This window comes from Urocitellus parryii, chromosome 5 (genome assembly GCF_045843805.1).
Source record: "Urocitellus parryii isolate mUroPar1 chromosome 5, mUroPar1.hap1, whole genome shotgun sequence".
NCBI lineage: Eukaryota > Metazoa > Chordata > Mammalia > Rodentia > Sciuridae > Urocitellus > Urocitellus parryii.
The window spans coordinates 102,325,325-102,348,541 of NC_135535.1; the positions used below are offsets into that span (position 1 = coordinate 102,325,325).

The following is a 23,217-nucleotide window of genomic DNA, read 5'->3' on the forward strand; positions in this document are numbered from 1 at the left end:
GGATGGAACTGGAAGACATGGTGTCTTAAATAAGCCAGAAACAGAAAGACAAGAACCCATTTCCTCTCTCATATGTGCAAGCCAAAGGAGTCCATCAGAAAATAGAGAGGAGATTGCCACAGGGTGTAGGTAATATTTGTAGCACTAGATTTGTCCAATTTGGTATAGAAATTCTTGTGCATGAAGTTAAGAAAGATGTGTGTTTTGTGATTAATTTCTCTAACATATATAATTTAAATTTCTATTTTGGAAAAAAGTCAAAGCCAATTTTCATTTATGTAGAAGAGACTCAAACATCAATTTATAAGTTTTCTTATTACTTATTTTGCTTATTGCCATAGCTCAAAATGAGAACTTTTCATAAAATTATTGGCTTCTATTCTTCAAAAAATTCATTACAATGGGATACAAAGAACAATTAAAAGTGTTTCATAGTAAGAAACATAAATAAACATGAGAACTGAATGCAGCACATTACCATACATTTTTTTACTGTGAATAACATACTTAGTAAAATTAGTAAAAATATGAACAAGGCTAATTCACTACATAATCATGCTACATCAAGTGGATTTATGGAATTTGCAACAGCCAGCACTGTGTTTACATATGAAATTCTTGAAAATACTTTAGGAGTAATGGTACACATTACATTACCCACCTATTCTTAACTACTCATAAAGAAAGATTTGATAAATTTAGGCATAAATGGATCAGAAGCAGGTAACATAATACAATAGTGGCATTTGGAAATCTGGTTTAGAATTATCTAGCAATTTTATACTATCCTTGAAACTTTTTCAGAATTATCAATTTAACATTAATAAATAAAATTAAATCAAAAAAAGAAACACCAAACACCCTCCCACACACATATAAAAAATAAAGTTGAAAACAATTTAAAGTCATTCCTATAAAATTTCAACAAAATAAACATTAATAGCATCAAACACAAAAACACCTAGGACTAAACATCATAAAGAATATGTATGATCTCTGAGAGAAATTAGAGATATCCTTTGTAAGTCAATTATCCCCAGATTCATGTGTAGTCCAAATCCAAAGTCAACCTAAATAACATCATCCTTTTATTTGTAGTAAAAATATAAAGTGGCTTCTAAAATATATGTGAAATGCATATGACCAAGCATAACTAATGTATTAGGCAAGAAAAACCACACAATTAGAGGATTTACTCTGAAGTAATCTTTAAAGGAAACTTACTGAGACATGCTATAAAGACATAATAATTAAAGACATAAGACCTGCTGTAAGGATAAACAACAGAATTGAATGTAACAGAGTACAGAATGAGTAAGAAAATCTGCACCCTGTTTATTTCAAAGATGACCCTATGGTTGGGAAAAGTCTCTTCAGTAATGATGCTGAGACAATTCACTGCCAAAACAATAATGTGTAAGTTTTCCTCACATCATACACACCCTTATAATATCAACCGCAGAAAGATTGTACAATTATATTCAAAAGAAAAGGAACATGTATAACATACCCTGGGAGAATATGTTTATGCTGTTATGGTAGAAAGTTTCTATTTAGGGTACAAAGAATGTTGACAAACTGTGCTTCATTAAGAACTACATTTGACACCTGAAAGATTACAACATTAAGAGAGTGAAAGTAAAAGGGCAAGGGTTAAAAATCTGATACAAATACATACATACCTACACCAGAAGCTACTACCATGAAAATATGTAGGATCATTATTTGGGAAGTCAACAAGCATCAGATCTCAATATCACTTGAATGTATCCATACATGTTCATTTGGTCATTCAGCAGAAAACTCAACAGCAATAAAAATAAAGGAAGCTCTGCTACAAATAGCAAAATGGGTAAATTCTAAGCAAAAGGTAGAGTCAAAGTAGATACAACAAGAGAAGATAGATTATGATTTTACATAATGGTCAAATCTGACAAAAATTTTCTTTGGCAGCTGAAGTCAGAGTGCTCATCTTCAGAGGACAGGAGGGAACAGTGACTGGAGATATATGCAGGTGACTTCTGTGAGCTGCTTATGTTCTCTGATGGTCCAGGGTGAGAAACTTTGCAGACTTTTTATTCATTGTTATACAGTGTTGTCTATGAATTGCAATAAATAATAATGCTTACTTACAACTATACCTCTTAAAACCTCTTGACAGGACCTAAAAGAGAAATGATCATTGAGAAGAATCATAGTTCACCACAGAATGTCTCATTTTTTAACTCAGCTCTCCATGCTGTCTGCTCTTAGAGCCATGCCACTCAAGTACCAGCCAGTCCTGACCTCTCTTACCTGAGCAGACCACAGAGGCTGTGTTTCCATGGGCACAGGCAGGAACACTCAGGGCAGACACAGGACAATTCCACAGGAAGGATTCAGACCCTGAGCAGTGGAATCGTTGTCTCCAGATCTCATCTCCTCCTTCCACAAAGTACTCTCCTTTTGGGATGGAGATGGCGACTCCACAGCCCAGCTGACGGCAAACAACATTGGCACTGGCCATATTCCAGTGGGAGGCACAGAGTGTTCTCCAGCCTCCAGAGGTCTTCATCTCCACTTGACCCTCACACTGAGAGCTGCCATTTTTCATGAGCCGAACATCTGTATATCCTGGTAGAAGACAGGGTTTTAGCAACATCCCATGTTTTTCTTACCCCCACAGAGTATATATGGCAGTTAACGTCCAGCTCTGAGTCTCACCTGAGCAGACAACTTGCACAGCCCCTCTGTGTGGGCAGCCTCCTCTAGGACAGGGCACTCTGGGGCAGAACCAGAGCTCAGGCTCCTGCCCCTCACATTGGAACTCTTCAGCCCAGACCAGTTCATCAGGCTTTCTGAATGGGAGGTTCCCTAGGACAGATGCAGCCTTGCCACACCCCAGCTCTTCACAAATGATCTGGGCCATTGAGAAGGAGAAATTCCCATCAGATAGTGGAATCCACTCTCCTCCAGAATTCACTTCCACTCGCCCAGAGCAATGTCCAGCTTCTCCTTCCAAACGCACAAATCCTATGGAAGAAATTAACTAACAAAATTAGTATCTTGGCTTGAAATTCAGAGCTACATGTTAGTGGCAATGCTTGAGAGTTTTTCTTTTCCCAGCATGTAGGGGACATATTTAACTGTTGGTATCAGAATGGGAATTTCCAGAGCAAGTATGTGAAGACAAATGTAGAAGGAGGAATTTATTTTTTTTTCTTTTTTTTTTATTGTTGGTCGTTCAAAACATTACATAGTTCTTAATACATCATATTTCACAGTTTGATTCAAGTGGGTTATGAACTCCCACTTTTACCCCGTATACAGATTGCTGTATCACATCAGTTACCCTTCCATTGATTGACAAATTGCCTTTCTAGTGTCTGATGCATTCTGCTGTCTGTCCTATTCTCTACTATCCCCCCTCCCCTCCCCTCCCCTCCCCTTTTCTCTCTCTACCCCTTCTACTGTAAATCATTTCTTCGATTTGTATTATCTTGTCTTACCCCTCCTTTCCTCTTATATGTCATTTTGTATAACCCTGAGGATCGCCTTCCATTTCCATGCGGTTTCCCTTCTCACTCCCTTTCCCTCCCACCTCTCATCCCTGTTTAATGTAAATCTTCTTCTCAAACTTTCGTCCCTACCCTGTCCTTGTTTACTCCCCTTATATCAAAGGGGTCATTTGGTATTTATTTTTTAAAGATTGACTAGCTTCACTTAGCATAATCTGCTCTAATGCCATCCATTTCCCTCCAAATTCTATGATTTTGTCATTTCTTAATGCAGAGTAATACTCCATTGTGTATAAATGCCACATTTTTTTTATCCATTCATCTATTGAAGGGCATCTAGGCTGATTCCACAATCTTGCTATTGTGAATTGTGCTGCTATGAACATCGATGTAGCAGTGTCCCTGTAGCATGCTCTTATTAGGTCTTTGGGGAATAGACCGAGAAGGGGAATAGCTGGGTCAAATGGTGGTTCCATTCCCAGCTTTCCAAGAAATCTCCATACTGCTTTCCAAATTGGCTGCACCAATTTGCAGTCCCACCAGCAATGAACAAGAGTGCCCTTTTCCCCGCATCCTCTCCAGCACTTATTGTTGTTTGACTTTCTAATGGCTGCCAATCTTACTGGGGTGAGATGGTATCTTAGGGTAGTTTTGATTTGCATTTCTCTGACTGCTAGCGATGGTGAGCATTTTTTCATGTACTTATTGATTGATTGTATGTCCTCCTCTGAGAAGTGTCTGTTCAGATCCTTGGCCCATTTATTGATTGGGTTATTTGTTATCTTATTGTCTAATTTTTTGAGTTCTTTGTATATTCTGGTTATTAGGGCTCTATCTGAAGTGTGTGGAGTAAAGATTTGTTCCCAGGATGTAGGCTCCCTGTTTATCTCTCTTATTGTTTCTTTTGCTGAGAAAAAAAACTTTTTAGTTTGAGTAAGTCCCATTTGTTGATTCTAGTTGTTAACTTTTGCGCTATGGGTGTCCTATTGAGGAATTTGGAGCCCGATCCCACAGTATGTAGGTCATACCCTACTTTTTCTTCTATCAGATGCTGTGTCTCTGGTTTAATATCAAGCTCCTTGATCCATTTTGAGTTAACTTTTGTGCATGGCGAGAGATAGGGATTCAGCTTCATTTTGATGCAAATGGATTTCCAGTTTTCCCAGCACCATTTGTTGAAGATGCTATCCTTCCTCCATTGCATGCTTTTAGCCCCTTTATCAAAAATAAGATAGTTGTAGTTTTGTGGATTAGTTACTGTGTCCTCTATTCTGTACCATTGGTCCACCCGCCTGTTTTGGTACCAGTACCATGCTGTTTTTGTTACTATTGCTCTGTAGTATAGCTTGAAGTCTGGTATCGCTATACCGCCTGATTCACACTTCCTGCTTAGTATTGTTTTTGCTATTCTGGGTCTTTTATTATTCCATATGAATTTCATGATTCTTTTATCTATTTCTACAAGAAATGCTGTTGGGATTTTGATTGGCATTGCATTAAACTTATAGAGAACTTTTGGTAATATCACCATCTTGATGATGTTGGTTCTGCCTATCCATGAGCAGGGTATATTTTTCCATCTTCTAAGGTCTTCTTCTATATCTTTCTTTAGGGTTCTGTAATTTTCCTTGTATAAATCTTTCACCTCTTTTATTAGGTTGATTCCCAAGTATTTTATTTTTTGGGGGGATATTGTGAATGGAGTAGTTGTCCTCATTTCTGTTTCAGAGGATTTGTCGCTGATATACAGGAATGCCTTTGATTTATGCGTGTTGATCTTATATCCTACCACTTTGCTGAATTCATTTATTAGTTCTAATAGCTTCTTTGTAGACCCTTTTGGGTCTGCTAGGTATAGAATCATATCATCTGCAAATAGTGATAATTTAAGTTCTGCTTTTCCTATTTTTATGCCTTTAATTTCTTTTGTCTGTCTAATTGCTCTGGCCAGTGTTTCGAGGACTATGTTGAACAGAAGTGGTGAGAGAGGGCATCCCTGTCTTGTACCAGATCTTAGAGGGAATGCCTTCAATTTTTCTCCATTCAGAATGATGCTGGCCTGTGGCTTATCATAGATTGCTTTTACAATGTTGAGGTATGATCCTGTTATCCCTAATTTTTCTAGCGTTTTGAACATAAAGGGATGCTGTACTTTGTCGAATGCTTTTTCTGCATCTATTGAGATGATCATATGGTTCTTATTTTTAAGTCTATTGATGTGGTGAATAACATTTATTGATTTCCGTATATTAAACCAGCCTTGCATCCCAGGGATGAATCCTACTTGATCATGATGTATAATTTTTTTGATATGTATTTGAATCCGATTCGCCAGAATTTTATTGAGGATTTTTGCGTCAAGGTTTAGAAGGAGGAATTTAAAAGGTCAATTCTGAAAGATTGATTTAAGAAATGAATGTATATTTATATAATTGTGTGTGTGTTTGTGTACGCAATGTATGCATTTCTGCTTTTTTTCTATATGAACATACTATCCTTAATATTAAAAAGATACCTGTTTGTCTGTATATCTGTCTCTATCAGTCTACTTCCTTTTTCATAGCACCTACATCAATCCACTGAATTTGAACCCCAGTAGAAAATAACTGGGCTTAATTTTCACAATTTTATCCTCAAAAACTTTTTCTTCACTATAGCCATTCCAACTAACTTAACATTTGTTAATGAATTAAAAAAATATTGGCAGCGGTGGTGGCGGCGGCGCTATCGGCCGGGCTGTAACCGTCGTCCGTCCGGGAGCGGCTAGAGCAGCAGCGGCGGTCGGGCACGGCTGGAGGCAACACCACAGGGCAGCGGCGGCAGCGGCGGCAGCAGGAGACGCAGCGGCGGCCGCAGCAGCAGCAGCAAGACGGACTCGTGGACACGCGCCGCCGCCGCCGCCGGCCGGGCCGGGTGTCGCGCGCCGAGGCTGGGGGGGAGTCGTCGCCGCCACCGCCACCGCTACCGCCGCCGCCGCCGCCACCGAGATGACTGAGGAGAGAGGCGCCTCCTCGCTCCCGCCGCCGCCGGACTTCAATGCCCAGTCCCCAGCTCGCCAGCGTTTTTCGTTGGAATATACGTTGCACATTTATGGCGATTCTGAGCGTGAGGGCAGACTTCTGCCAGGCTCAGCACAGCGTTTTCGCTGACAAGTGAGCTTGGGGGTTCTATGTGCCATAATTAACATTGCCTTGAAGACTCTGGACACCGAGACTGGCCTCAGAAATAGTTGACTTTTTTTTTTATTGCAAGTATATTTCTTTTAATGACTCCAGTAAATTAAGCATCAAGTAAACAAAAGTGGAAAAACGACCTACACTTTTAATGTGTCTCACTAGTGCCTAAATGTAGTAAAGGCTGCTTATGTTTTGTATGTAGTTGGATTTTTTTGGACTCTGAAGGAATCCATCTGCAGACATTGAGGCCCAAGTTGAATTTGGATTGGTGTGGATTCTAAATACTTCTGCTTATCTTGAAGAGAAAAGCTTCATAAAGAATAAACAAGTTGAATAGAGAATACAGATTGTTAATAGGCATTTTAGTGGTCTTTTTTAATGTTTTCTGCTGTGAAACATTTCAAGATTTATTGATTTTTTTTCCCCAATTTTCCCCATCATACTCACACACACGCACGCTCACACTTTTTATTTGCCATAATGAACCGTCCAGCCCCTGTGGAGATCTCCTATGAGAACATGCGTTTTCTGATAACTCACAACCCTACCAATGCAACTCTCAACAAGTTCACAGAGGAACTTAAGAAGTATGGAGTGACAACTTTGGTTCGAGTTTGTGATGCTACATATGATAAAGCTCCAGTTGAAAAAGAAGGAATCTACGTTCTAGATTGGCCATTTGATGATGGAGCTCCACCCCCTAATCAGATAGTAGATGATTGGCTGAACTTGTTAAAAACCAAATTCCGTGAAGAGCCAGGTTGCTGTGTTGCAGTGCATTGTGTTGCGGGATTGGGAAGGGCACCTGTGCTGGTTGCACTTGCTTTGATTGAATGTGGAATGAAGTATGAAGATGCAGTTCAGTTTATAAGACAAAAAAGAAGGGGAGCATTCAATTCCAAACAGCTGCTTTACTTGGAGAAATATCGACCTAAGATGCGATTACGCTTCAGAGATACCAATGGGCATTGCTGTATTCAGTAGAAAGAAATACAAACGAAGGCTTATGTGATTGTGGCATTTAGAGGGAACTCTTGGTACCTGGAAATGTGAATCTGGAATTTACCTGTGTCATCGAAATAGTGTTGGATTCAGTACTCCTCAACCACTCTTCTTAACAATTAGGAAAAAGTAAACAAATAAGAAATCCCTCTATAACGTGAATAAAATGTTTAAGAAAAGAAAAAAGAAAAAAAAAGAAAGAAAAAAGGGATTAATTCAGTGAAGGATGATTTTCTCCTGGTTTTGGAGTTTTAATTTCTGCCAGGATCGAATTATTTTAATATCTCCTGTCTTTTTTAACTTTTTCAGAATAGGTCTCTTAAGGAAAACCAGCAGAATATTAGCCTGTGCAGAACCACCTGTTTGGGGAGCACATCTTTCATTATGCTTGGCACATAGATTTCCCTGTGGTGGGATATTTGGGAGGAGGAAAGAGGTGCATTTTCCCCCTCTTCTTTGTTTTCTCTTGTCCCCTCCTTTCCCCTGATACACATTGTAGATGGACTAGGAGAAGCCCTTATTGCTGTAGGTTTGCGTGCAGTCTGGCAGCCTTAAGCCCATCTGGGCACTTTTAGAGGAAAAACAAACAACAACAAAAAAAATGTTAAAAAACACCAAAAAAAAAAAAAAGGCATGCAGGTGGTTTTAGTCTTTACTGATGATGGAGTGTTCATCTTAGTTTCTTTTCCTCAAAGCCTTGATCTAACATTAGGCAAAGTAGCCAAGAAACTTTTGTTTTGATAAATTAGTGGGGAAATAGCATTTGAAGAGGAATCTTTATTCTCAAAGAACTTAGCTGAGAGTAGAATTCTTCTCTTTACCAACCAATGATGCTAAGTGAGTATCCCAGAAATTTGTTTTCTGAAGAGGACAGCTCTAGTTCATTACTAAAAATATGTTCAGGCCAAGAATTAGCACACTCTTCAAACAGTAGAATTGTGAACCATAGCACTATTCTGATTTTCTGTCTAATGATGTCAGGGAATACTGGTAGCTTAAAACTTTTACTTCAGGACTTAATTGTACTCTGAATTTTTGGAAATGGTCAGAGGAGCAACAGCAAATTCATAATATTTAGGTCTTGATAAATGCCTGTGGTGATCATTTTTCAAACTATTCCCTATATGTATAGTTCAGTTGAACCACTGATTGCCTTGTTATTTTCTTTCTAGGTTCTTTTTGAGATAAAAAAAAAGTCACTGGTTCTGAACCAGCAATGCTATAAACAGGGTAGAAGATACCAGGCAACCCAATGAGAAGCAAAGGGACTGTGTTGCTTATGAAGTGGTATAGTAGCATTTTTGCAAATCTCTGCTGGGTTCAATGTGCTGATTTAGAAAGAAAAGCTGTTTTTCTCCTCATTTGCAGAAGGCAGTTATGACCAGGCTGTATTGACAAAGCAAGTAGAAGGGCACCATCAGGGGTTCTTGCACTCTTTTCACCTAAATATTAAATAATAGTGCCCTGCTTCTAAGGCTCTGAATACAGGCTTAGAGTCATCTTGTCTTGCTGGAGTTTGCTGTGCAGAGCCATAAGCTTTCCATTTTGTTAGTGTCAGCTAGGCCAGTAGGAATGGCACAGGACCTCGTCTCTCACTGATGATACCTCAGACGTTGGCCGGCTATGTGAACTGCTTATTTCCTATTGCCGGAGTTGTTTTCGATTTTTAACTAAATACAAATCTGTAGATTCTCCTTTCCCTCATCCCAGCAAACAAAGCAAAATAGTGCTTTTTGACATTGTTTCTAGAATTTTCAAGTAAAAAAATGATGGTACTATCCAAAATTCTTTTTTATTTCTGAACATGACAATAGATTCCTTTAACGCAGACTCGAGATCAAATCAAAATATAGCCTCTAAGTTCAGATATACTTTCAACTCTTTGAATCAATGCCATCAGAAACCTTTTCCATTTGACATGCTCTGAATGTTGTTTGGGGCGGGGGGAGTATAGGTGTGTGCATTCACATGCATGTAGCCTCCATCAGTACCAGTGCCTGCCCGAGTTAGGAGAACTACATTCCTGGTTCTAAGTGAGAAGAAGGGTATATAAAACAAAGTGAAACAGCCCTCATTTTATTTTAAATTACAGACTAATGTTAATTGTTCTCAGAACTGGATTTTTTTCCCATCAAAACATTTTTTTCCTTTGGATTTAATGAAGTATTGCTAGCTGAAGCCAGTTTGACATGGTGAGAGAGATGTCAGACTGATGAAGGGTATGCAGCCTGATTTAAAACCAAACCCTGAACCCTTTTAAAGAACAATAAAACATATTTTACACGTTAAAAAAAAAATATTGATATGTATCAAAAATTGACAATTTATATTTATTTTCCATTCAGAGATGAGGGAAGAGTCCACTAAATAGTGTGAGACTGAGATGAAACCATGTTATTTTGACTAAAATAATCAGGTTTTTTACATCATACTTCCTAAGACAGCAAGAGAATTTAGAAGTAGGATCAGAAGTACACACACATACACACACACACACACACACACACACACACGAAGTTATCAAAAGATTTGAGCACTTTTTAAACTTTTTGTTTTATTTTATTTGAGGGATTATTTTTTTACTAATAAGTGGAGTTGGAATAAGCCATTAGATATCTATCGAAGCTCATCAGGAAGAGATTTTAAGTATGGGTTCAGACCTTTGGGCAGGCTTCGGGCCACAGGTATGGAAAAGAAAGTAAGTTTATATCATGAAGAAGTTCAGCAGAGAATTCTTGTTGAAGAGAATAATATGATTAGTGATTATTTTTCCAAAGTATGTCTTCAAAATGGAATTAACATCAAAAGTATTAATCTACTTTATTAAAAATTTTACTTAAAGCATTATAATTAGAATATTCTCATTTCTCTCGAACTGATGTATTAAAATCAAGTATGGGTTTGTGACCTTGTAATTAAAAGCACTTTTTAATTTATATCATTTTTACAGGGGTGTGATGACATGGTACCTTACTTGGAAAGTCACAATGAAAATACAAAATTTCAAATTGAAATCATTATACTTTCAGATGTTATGTTTTACAGGGTATGAGACCTGCTGTGCATCATAAAAATCAGCTATCAATATTGGTGTCTAGTGACATAAAAAATAAAGATCAGCCTCCAGAACAGAAACCATCACTGCAGGCTCTGCCTGTGGATGCAGCCAGGTCTTTTTCTCTGTGGATTCTGGTTTCCATTCAGGACATCTCTACACTGGGGATTAACACAACCACCACCACCATCATAAGTTGTGCATGCTTGATTAAAGTTCTGGCTCAATTAGATACACAAACTTGTCTTCAGAAGCAGTATTTTTTTTCGTTTAATTGTATATGGTATATTTCTAGCTCTCAATATAGAATGCCTCATTTGAGGTAGAATAACATTACTTTTGAGTTCTGAGACTTCTGAGACAATTCAATGGAATATCTAATTGCAGTGTTCTCAGGTTGAAATGTTATGTGGCACATTTTCTTCAGCACTGGATTAAGAAAAACTTTCTATTCCAATATAATACCTTCACAAAGAACTTTTGTATAAATTCCACTAATGAAAATTAGAAGCATTTCAGATACAAAAAATAGATTACCCAATGTAGGTTTCACCTTTGCTTCTCTACTATTCACATATCAGAGAGAACAAATCCATCTATAAGCCAGAGAGGGTGAAAAGTAAAATTCATAAAGAGCATGTACTCAGACCATCAACTGGTTATCTGTCATTGTGCTGAACAGAGATCCTAAGAAGTTCAGAGGGCAGTGTTGTTGCAAACTCAACAATATTTTTATTTATCTTTTAAGCTATATTAATTATTTATTGATTTCTAGGCATTTATAATGAAATGACATACATCCAGAAAACTCAAAACATTTTTTTCAAAATGACTTGATTTAGAAATTAGAATAATCTAACATCTACATAGAGATGATCACCACTTGTTATTCTCAGGGGTTAAATTACTCTGTTTATTTAATGAAATATAAATAGAACAGTCAAAGCATGATTCAAGTTCAGGTGTTCAGGTGTATACATTTTTCTGCAAACCCAGATCTTCTGATTCCAGAGGTATGTATTACTATCTTCTACATAGTTCTTTAGCTAAGTAGGCATTTTTATATCATAGTGGTTTAGAAATCCTCATTAATACTTTTGGTATATATATATATATATATATATATATATATATATATATATATATATTTTGGTAAACTATCAATGGTATAAAGGGATTTGGAGATAAAAAATGATTTTCCTTACTCATCTGCATTACCAGGTGGTTGAGGTAAATAAATAAATAAAAATAAATAAATAAACATTTTATTGTTTACCCTTTTATGCATCTGTTTTGCTTATACAAAACTCTATTCTCAAATTAAAGTAAGGTGAAACAGGTGCTCTGGCACATGTCTGCAATCCCTCTCAGGAGGCTGAGGCAGGACAATTGTGAGTTCAAAGCCACCCTCTAGCAACAGCCAAATGCTAAGCAACTCAGTGAGAGATCCTGTCTCTAAATCAAATGTAGAAAAAAAGGGGGGGGCTTGGGATGTGGCTCTGCTTTAGTTTCATCTCCAGTAACAATCAATTAATCAATCACCCCCCCCAAGAGAAAAACAAAAGGTAAGGAGCTCTGTTGAACCTATTCACTCAGTTTGACCAATCAACAGTCACAAACTCCCAGAGGTCTGAATGTTGAGGTTGGTTTCATTAAAAATGTACAATCATCAATTATACATTCAGAGTAGTCTTAAATCATGAGGAAAACCTATGAAGGCTTCAGCATTACTGAAGAGGCTTAAATTGGTACAATTTACCCAGAATAGTAATTTGTCAAGTCTAGAAAGAATTGGTATACATCTCTCCCTCTGAGTTGTGTTTCTTCTTTGAGTTTGAGTCATAATATGAAGTAAACCTACTACCTGAGGCTTTACTGAAGCATAAACATTAAATATAATATTCAAGGTTGAGTCCATAAACCTCATTTCTGTGTCCACTTGTCTCCATGTCCATCACTCCACAATCCTACTATTTTTTTGAGGTCACAGAACTATGTCACCTGAGTACATGGGATTGTCTCCATCAGATGTTGTATTTGCCCAGGCAGTGGTCCACAAAGGTCAAGTGTCTGCCTCAAAGAGCAAACTTGCCCTGTACCATTGGGCTTCCAAGTTACCTTTGAAAGCCAGAGGTGTCAGCATGGCCTGTCCATCAAGGCAGGGGACAAGGTGAGTGGTCATTAGAGGCCCAGTATGGTTTAAAATGCCTGTCACTGGGAAATTGTAAAAATGAGGCAAAGAGGTCTTCAAAAAGACACAATCTAAACTTTCTGCCCACTTCTAATATAGGAAATATGTTATGAAGGCAATTTTGGGAGTCTCCTTCCATGTTTTCTTATTCAAAACATATACCCAAACTTTCCATGATATAGAAGTGTGGGTTTGACTTTTGTTTTTCTTTTGTTTGTTCTGGATACGTATATTTCAAGGAAAAAATGATGTTATCTTTGTGAAGGTGCACAATAGTGAGTACTAAATTTTCAAGTAATTTAAAAATTTATATGACCTGGATGGAAAAAGAAAGAAAAATTCCATCTGCAGAAGTGTATTGAATCATTCTCAATAGAGTAAATTAAAAATTGCAGTCAGATATATCCTTCTCTGATCTTTAGCTATATAGACACATTGCTTCCTTGGGAATGTTTCAAATTTCTTAAAAAATGTCTCATACATGGGATCGTTTTTTCCTTCATTCTGATCTCAGTGACATGACTTTGAGTCACATTTGTAAATCGTTCTTCTCCTTTTGTACAGCTAAGGTGACCAGGATTCACTCAAATGTAAACAGATTTCCTCATCGTACACCCAGGGTCTTAAGTGCTGCTCAGATAATTCATGTGTGCTCTTTGTCACCCTTCTGTTGCCGTCTTCCATATACTGTAAGCTTTCTCTATATTCTTCAAAAATTTTGATTTGTCTCCTTGTTCCTATTGTTATCAAATTAACCTCCCAATGCACTTTTCTTGTATCATTGAATCCATTAGATATAAACTATATAATCTTTTCCCATATCTTGTCATTTTCCTTCTTTTTTTCCTTAAATTTATTTGAACTGCTACCTAAAAACACAAATAGTATACATTTCAATGGGCAAATAGATGTGCTGTTGTTATGAACACATTGTGTTATCTTTGTCTCCAAACACTTTAATTCTTTTTGGTGAAAACTTCCCATATGCTTTCTTATAGCTCTTTGAAAGATTGTTCATTATTGTTTTCTATAGTCACACTACTGTGGGATGGTGCACTAGAACTTCTTGCTCCTATCTAAGCAAAACTTCTTATTCTTTACCATCTTAACCTTCCATTTCCATCCCCTACACTCTCCAGCCTATGATAATCACAATTCCAGTCTCAGCTTCAATATGGCCAACTCTTCAGATTTGATATATAGTAAGATTTTAAAGCACTTTTTTTTCTTTGCCTGAGTTATTTCACATAACCTAATGATCTTCAGTTCAATGCTTGCTTTAATAAGTCAAAGAATTTCATTTTTTTCTTAAAATGAATTACATTGCATAAATTTACTTCATTTTATTTATCTATTTATCAGTTGATGGACACTCATATCAATTCCATTTATTGGATAATGTCAGTACTGCTGCCATAAGAATTGGAGTACAGATGTCTCTTTAATGTCTCAATTTTATTTTATTTTCTTTGGATATATGCTCAGCAGTGAATTGCTATATCACATGGTAATTTTTCTGGGGACTGTCTGATATATGTGCTCATATTTCCTGTGTTTGTAAAGGATAGTTTTGCTATGTTCTGTATTTTTAAACATTTATTTATTTATTCTAATTTGTTATACATGACAGCAGAATGCATTTCAATTCAAAATTTACATATAAGACACATTTTTTCCTGTCTCTGGTTGTTCACAAAGTAGAGTTACACCATTTGTGTCTTCATGTATGTACTTAGGGTAATGATGTGCCTCTCATTCTACCATCTTTCCTATCCACCTGCCCCTTTCCTTCCCCTCCCTCCACTTTACTCTATATAAAGTTCCTCCATTCCTCCCATGTTCTCCCTAAACCCATCCCCATTATAGATAAACATCCACATATCACAGAAAACATTCAGCCTTCAGTTTTTTGGGATTGGCTTACTTCACTTAGCATAATATTCTCCAACTACATTCATTTACTTGCAAATGACATGATTTTATTCACTTTTAATGCTGAGTAATATTCCATTGTGTGTGTATGTATATATATATATATATATATATATATATATATATATATATATATATGTATATATATCTCACAGTTATTTTATCCCTTCATCTACTGAAGGACATCGAGGTTGGTTCCACAATTTAGCTATTGTGAATGTGTTCTGTATTTTTGATTTGGCAGGTTTTTCTTTCACTCTATGAAAATCTCATGGTACTCACTACTTCTGGTCTATATGTTTGCTGTTGAGAAGCCTGCCATCAGGTGAATTAGGCCACCCCTATGTGTTGTTTGTTTCTTTTCTCTTGATTTCTTTTTTTTTCTTTTCTTTTTTTATTAGTTGTTCAAAACATTACAAAGCTTTTGACATATCATATTTCAATCATTTGTTTAAGTGGGTTGTGAACTCCCATTTTTACCCCCTATATATATTGCAGAATCACATCGGTTACACATCCACGTTTTACATACTGTTGTATTCTGCTGCCCTTCCTATGCAGTATGGAGATTCCTTGGAAAGCTGGGAATGGAACCACCATTTGACCCATCTATTCCTCTTCTCGGACTATTCCCCAAAGATCTTAAAAGAGCATACTATACGGATACAGCTACATCGACAATTCATAATAGCTAGACTGTGGAACCAACCTAGATGCCCTTCAATAGATGAATGGATAAAAAAATGTGGCATTTATACACAATGGAGTATTACTCTGCACTAAAAAAATGACAAAATCATGGAATTTGCAGGGAAATGGATGGCACTAGAGCAGATTATGCTAAGTGAAGCTAGCCAATCCCTTAAAAATGAATGCCAAATGTCTTCTTTGATATAAGGAGGGCAACTAAGAACAGAACAGGGAGGAAGAGCATGAGAAGAAGATTATCTTTGAACAGGGTCGAGAGGTGGGAGGGAAAAGGAGAGAGAAGGGAAATTGCCTGGAAATGGAAGGAAACCCTCATTGTCATACAAAATTACATATAAGAGGAAGTTGATTTCGTGATACTCTTTATCTTTCATCTTTGTGAGGTGTGTTATAACATGTAAAGATCCCAAGGCTCCAGGTCAAATCTGGGTGGCCCATTAAATTTTCACCCCCAAGGAGAGACTTAACTCTCTACTTTCTCTCTAGTGTTCTGTCTGGGCTTTGGCGAGGAATGAGGAGGGTGGTCCTGTGGCCACCAATGCTGCCATGCTATTTCACAACTCTAGAAAACAGCCTGCTAGGACAACACAGAACTGTGAATTCACCAAGACCCTCAATGCTATGAACCACCTGCTACTGAGGTAGTCTCAAAGACTATGACTCCTGCAACCAACCACAGGCTCTACTTGAATATGTCCCACCAGCACTCAGGTCTTTCTCGCCCTATGGTCTCTGATCTACAGTTGAGACCTCTAATTCCCACTGAGTGCTGACTATCACTACCTCATGGTGGGCCTGGCACTGAGCTACAAGACAAAGTACTGTGCCAGCCCTGTGCCCTGCTCCTTAGCAAGTAGAGTCTCGCTTCCCTCTCTGCCAAGGTAGCTTGGAGGCGTGGAGGTGGAGACAGTCTTTTTCTGCTGACTAAACACAGTACTAGATTCTCAGTCTGAGGGCACTGGTATAGAAATCAGTGTTGTCAGACTCTACAGGACACCAGGTTTCATTCTGGAAGTTCTTGTCCTGGGTTTTAAGTCTGAAGCCTAAGGTTGATTTCTTTTCCATTTCCCAGAAAGGATGCATCTGTCTTCATGCTGGGCTGCTTGAGGTTGGAAACTTCTAAACTTCCTCCCTCTTGAATATGTCATTTCTTTTTAATATACTAAAAGCAGGCATTCACCTGGTTTATTTTTCTCTTCTCAAGCTAGTTTGGTGTGTGAACAGCAGTTAACTCAGTGTATTCGTGGGAGATCACTGAATAAATATCCTGATCCTAAACTACATGTTCTCTTACCATAATAAATTATACATTAAGGGCTGGGGATGTGGCTCAAATGGTAGCACACTCTCCTGGCATGTGTGCGGCCCGGGTTCGATCCTCAGCACCACATACAAAGATGTTGTATCCGCCGAAAAACTAAAAAATAAATATTAAAATTCTCTCTCTCTCTCTCTTAAAATAAATAAATAAATAAATTATACAATAATATTTTATGAAATTGAACATTAGCCACAACTGGGTTACATTAACCATACCAAGTATGAGTTTATATAGATGCTGCTTTGAAAAGGAAATGTAGAAAGAATCTACTGTAGTAATGATGGAAGGAAAGGCTGTGACTCAGGGCATTTAATTCACATTTCTCTAGCTCTTCCTGCCAATATGCTAAGAATTCTCGTGCCTAAATATGGAAAGAAGAATTGCAACTTTCCAGTAATTCAAAATTCTCCTGGGGGGTGTTTAATCCCATCCCTGTGCCCATACACCTTCTGACCCAGTGCAAAATTATCTCTGGCTATACATATATAAACATTCATTTCAACAGAGAAAAGCAAAGCCTCATTCTTGTGTGTTTTTTGAAAAGTGCTGCAAACAGATTGCATGGTAATTTATGTGTAATTCTAAAAATAGTAAATTAGAGAAAGAAAATTATGAAGATTGATTTTAAGTGGAATCATCCTACAACAAACTTATCTTATCATGAAAGAGAATTGGGAAAAGAAAAAACAATATTTGAAGTTTACAAGAAGGGAAATAAATGAAGCCCTTCATCTGCAGGTATTTCAAACACTCAAGGTCTATGAAAGAACCTCTCTGCCTCAATGGACTATTCTTTTTCTACTCCCCCAAGGGTAAGACACTCACTTCCTTAGACCTTTTCATTCTCCAATACAGTGGGAATTCACTGGCCATACCTGAGCAAATGACACCTGCATCCAACTTGTGTGTGCAGTAGTTTTGTCCCCAGCCTAGAAAAGGGCATTTCCACACATGGGACTCCTCGCCTGTGCACTTCAGGTCATCCATCCAGATGGGCCCTGTTCCTTCCCCAAAGAGTGCCTCGTACACAGCATTTAGGGCCACTCTACAGCCCATTTGTCTACACACCACATGGGCATCGTTCAGGTCCCAGCTGTAGTCACAGACAGTGCCCCAGGAATGCTGATGAAGAATCTCCACTCTGCCTGCACAGCGACTGCCTCCATCCACCAGGCAAAGCTGTGGAGTCTCTGAGGAGACATAATCATGTCAACGTTTGCATTTACAAAGAGAATGAGAAGGGTTCTACTCCCTCCCCCAAAGTAAGCTTTCAGAATTCAGAGTTTGCTGGGTAAGACATGGAGTTGTTATGCCAGGGTAGCAGCCAAGTCTCAGTTGCTATCAAAACAAGTAGAAAACTTAATTGTGTAAAAAAAAAAAAAGATCTGTATAAGGGGTAAAAATGGGAGTTCATAACCCTTTTGAATCAAACTGTGAAATATGATATATCAAGTTAGATGTAATGTTTTGAACGGCCAACAATAAAAAAAAATTATATATAAAAAAAAAGAATTAAAATTGTCCACTCCCATGCAGGACAGTCAGCTGCTACCTACCCACAGAAACTCTGGCTGCCACTCCCCTGTGGACCCCCAACTATCAAAAAAGGGCTTCCCCAGTTGCCTCCATCTTGTGACTCCACTTGTCAGCTACTGACTTAGTTCCCTACACAGCAACCTCTCTGCACCTGGGGACATCTCACATCTCTGAAGACAGCCAAAATCTGCAGAACTAAACATCACACAGCTCAGGTCTGAACACATTGCACAGCGCCATTGCCCGACTTCCTCCACCCCACACAACACCCCAGTGCTGGAAGTGAACTCCTCCAACTTGGGCCACCTTCCTTGCACTATTTAGTGGGGGCAGCCACCAGATTGGAACTCCAGCTATCCAGGTACCCAGTTCCCAACTTCCCACTCTCCAAGCAGCAGTAACATGGCATAGCAACTGCCCAACACAAAACAGCTTTCAGTGGGACAGTATGCAATGAGACCAGGGTGCCACACACAGGAGCCCCAGTGAGACAGGTCTCTTAATTAGGAACTGGTAAGGGAGAGGGAAACTAGGCAAAAGTTTGTAGACTAATAGACCAGGAACTGGGAAATCTTCAGCCATGATAGGGAGATAGAACTGGGCACTCAAGTCATATGAGTGGTCCCCAAAAATGACCCTTAAGGGACAGTCACCCTGCAGAGACACACAGGTGTCACACCTCACTTCCACGTACCCAGCCCTCCCACCATGGTTACCTTCACCATCCTGAGGGTGGAGATACCAGAAAACACCACCCATTTGGATGAGAAGGGAAGCAGGAAAGATACTGATCTCCAAAACAATCAATAATCCTGGTTTCTTCCTTTAAGGATTTTTTCCCTTTTTTTCTTTTTCTTCTCTTTCTCTATCCTCCCACCCTCAAATCCCCAACATAGGTGAAACCAAGTACTTTGCATGAATTAGGATTTTGAGGACTGGGAGGTTTGAATAATATATTAAAGGTGTGTTGTATATACCTTATTTTTCTCCTCCAATTTTTACTATTTTAACACCCTTTATTTTTCTGAATACATATGTGTGTTTGTTTTATGTACTATACTCTCTTCCCATGTACTTGTCTACCCCAAGTTACTTCCAGCCTATTCTCTTGCTACTAGCCTTCTTTATTAGATTTCTCTTTCATACTTCCTAAGATATATTAACTGTATATCCTCACATCCTGCCTTCTCAGCATATCATCCTATGCCTCACCTCCAGTTCATTGTCCAATGTCAGAAACTGTAGACACTTTTTCAAGCCTACTGATTATACTATAGATAATAATCAAATTCTACATTTCTGTAAATTGTGACCAGACTGTAAACATCTTAATAGCAATTAATTGGTTATAGGTAGTATATTGTTGATATTGGGATCTGTTAACAGTGTCCTTCCTTATAAAGGAGAGATATTGGAACCCTACAGGAGAACTCTAAGCCATAGGGTAAAAACAATAACACCTTAGGCCCACAATGCTAGAAGGGAAGAAACACAAGCAAGATAAAAAGACAAGGGAAGAAAGGGCCCCAAACAAATCATGATACCACATTATTAGAATTCATGGCCAGCACAGCAGAAGAAATTACAGAGAAGGAGATTAGGATGTACATGATTAAAATATTCTGTGAATTAAAGGATGATATAATACAGCAAATGCAGGCAGTAAAAGATCATTTTGACAGAGAACTACATAAACAAATACAGGAAGCAAAAGATCACCTCAACAGGAAGATAGAGGTTCTAAAAACAAAACAACAACAGCAAAAAAAAAAACAAAACAAAACAAAACAAAAAAACACCACAGAAATCCTTGAAATGAAAGAAACAATGAACCAAATTAAAAGTCCAATTGAAAGCATTACCAACATAGTAGACCACTGCCAGGCAGGGCATCAAACAATGAAGACAAAATATATAATCTTGAAAAGAATGTATACCACACAGTGAAAATGGTAAGAAATCATGAGCAGAACATTAGAGAAATATGGAGTAACATAGAAAGACCAAATTTAAGAGTTATTGGGATAGAGGAAGGCATAGAGTTCCAAACCAAGGGAATGAGCAATTTATTCAATGAAATAACACCAGAAAATTTTCCAAACATTAAGAATTAATTGGAAAACCAAATTTGAGAATCCCATAGGATGCCAAAAGTACAAAATCACAACAGATCCACACCAAGGCACATTATAATGAAAAGGCACAAAATACAGAATAAGAAGAGGATAGTAAAAGCTATTAGAGAAAGGAATCAGATTATATATAGGGGGAACCAATTAGAATAACGGCAGATTTTTCAACACAGACCCTGAAAGCTAGAAGATCCTGGAACAACATTTTTCAAGCTCTGAAAGAAAATTAGTGCCAACCAAGAATCTTGTATCCAGCAAAATTAAGCTTTAGATTTGATGATTAAATAAAACTTTCCATAATAAACAAAAGTTAAAAGAACTGACAGCTGGAAAATTGGCACTACAAAACATCCTTGGGAAAATATGAATGTAAAAACAACAATGACAATCAGCAGAGGGAGGTATTACCCTAAAGGAAAAACTAATCAAAGAAGAAAACAAGTCAAGTTAAATAACAAAAATAAACAAATATGACTAGAATACAAATCATGTCTCAATAATAACCCTGAATGTTAATGGCATTAACTCACCAATCAAAAGACATAGGCTAATAGATTGGATTTTTAAAAAAAAGACCCAACAATATGCTCCCTCCAGAAGACTAATCTGATAGGAAAATAAATACATAGACTGAAGGTGAAGGTTGGGAAAAATCATATCACTCACATGGACTGTGGAAGAAAGCAAGGGTTTCCATCCTCCTATCAAATAAAGTAGACTTCAAGCTGAAGTCAATCAAAAAGGATAAATAAAGACATTTCATACTGCTCAAGGAAACCATACACCAACAAGACATAAAAATTATAAATACATATTCCCCAAACAATAGACCATCTATGGTCATCAAACAAATTCTTCTCAAGTTCAAGAGTCAAATCGACCACAACACAATCATCTTGGGTAATTTTAACACACCTCTCTCACCACTGGATCTTCCAAATAAAAGTTGAACAACAAACTATGGATCTCAAAACTACAATCAATAACTTTGAATTAACTGACATACATAAACTATTTCATCCTTCAGCAAGCAAATACATTTTCTTCTCAGCAGCACATGGATCCTTCTCTAAAATAGAACATATAAAATGCCACAAAGCAACTCTTAGCAAATACAAAAAGTAGAGATACTACCCTGCATTTTATCAAATCATAATGGAATAAAATTAGAAATGACAAAATAAATGACAAAATGAAAATAAAAATTACTCCAACACCTGGAGATTAAACAATATGCTACTGAACAATGGGTTACAGAAGACATTAAAGAGGAGATTAAAAAATTCTTATCAGTAAATGAGAACATAGACACAACAAACATCAAAATCTCTGGGACACTATGAAAATAGTACTAAGATGAAAGTTCATTCTATGGAGTTCATTCCTTAAAAGAAGAAAAAGTCAACAAATAAATGACCTAACATTACACCTCAAAGCCCTAGGAAAAGAAAGACAAATCAACACCAAAAGCAGTAGAAGACAGGAAATAATTAAAATCAGAGATGAAATCAATGAAATGAAAACGAAAGAAACAATTGAAAAAATTGACAAAACAAAAAGTCCGTTCTTTGAAAAAATAAATACACTACACTAACAAAGAGAAGAAGAGAGAAAACTCAAATTACTAGCATATGTGATGAAAAAAGTAATATAACAGAAACTACAGAAATATAGAAGATAATTAGAAATAATTTTGAAAACTTGTACTTCAATAATATAGAAAATATTGAAGGCATTGACAAATTTCTTAAGTAATATGATTTGCCCAAATTGATATATTCAGATTTTTTTTTAAATTTTAGTTGTAGTTGGACACAATATCTTCATTTTTTATGTAGTGCTGAGGATTGAACCCAGTGCCCCACACATGTAAAGCGGACACTATACCATTGAGTTACAGCCCCATCCCAGGTTTGCCAAAATTGAATCAAGATGATATACACAATTTAAACAGACCAACATCAAGCAATAAAATAGAAGACACCATCAAAAGCCTACCAACCAAGAAAAGCACAGGCCTGAGTTCTACAAGACCTTTAAATCAGAACTAATAACAAAAGTATTCAATTTATTTCAGTAAACAGAAAAAGAGGGAGCACTTCCAAACTTATTCTATGAGGCCAATATAACCCTGACCCCAAAACCAAGCAAAGAGACACCAAAGAAAGAAAACTTTATGCTAATATCTCTAATAAACATAATAGAAAACTTCTCAATAAAGTTCTGGAAAAACAAATACAAAAACATATAAAAAAGATAGTGCACCATGATCAAGTAGGATTCATCCCAGGGATGCAAGTTTGGCTCAATATATAAAAATTAATGTGTAATTCATCACATCAATAGACTTAAAGTATCATATGATCATCTCAATAGATGCAGAAGAAGAATTTGACAAAATACAGCACCCTTCATGTTCCAAACACTAGAAAAATCAGCGATAAAAGGAAAATATCACAACATCATAAAGGCAATCTAAAATAAACCCTAAGCCAACATCATTGTAAATAAATAAAAATTAAAAGAATTCCCTCTAAAAAAAATGGAACAACACAGGGATGCCCTCTTTCACCACTTCTATTTAACATAGTTCTTGAAACACTGGCCCCAGCAATTAGACAGACAAAAGAAATTAAAGAGATATAGACAGGAAAAGAATTAAATTAG

General features: G+C 37.2%; 1 protein-coding gene and 1 pseudogene across 1 annotated transcript; one reads left to right on the forward strand and one right to left on the reverse strand.

Moving 5' to 3' along the window:
- LOC113201524 (antigen WC1.1-like) overlaps positions 1 to 23,217 on the reverse strand; it is a 212,533-nt pseudogene that overhangs the window by 76,127 nt on the left and 113,189 nt on the right.
- Positions 6,502 to 8,061, forward strand: LOC144254879 (protein tyrosine phosphatase type IVA 2). Its single transcript, XM_077798626.1, has one exon. The coding sequence runs from the start codon at positions 7,154 to 7,156 to the stop codon at positions 7,655 to 7,657; it is 504 nt and encodes a 167-aa protein (XP_077654752.1). The 5' UTR covers positions 6,502 to 7,153; the 3' UTR covers positions 7,658 to 8,061.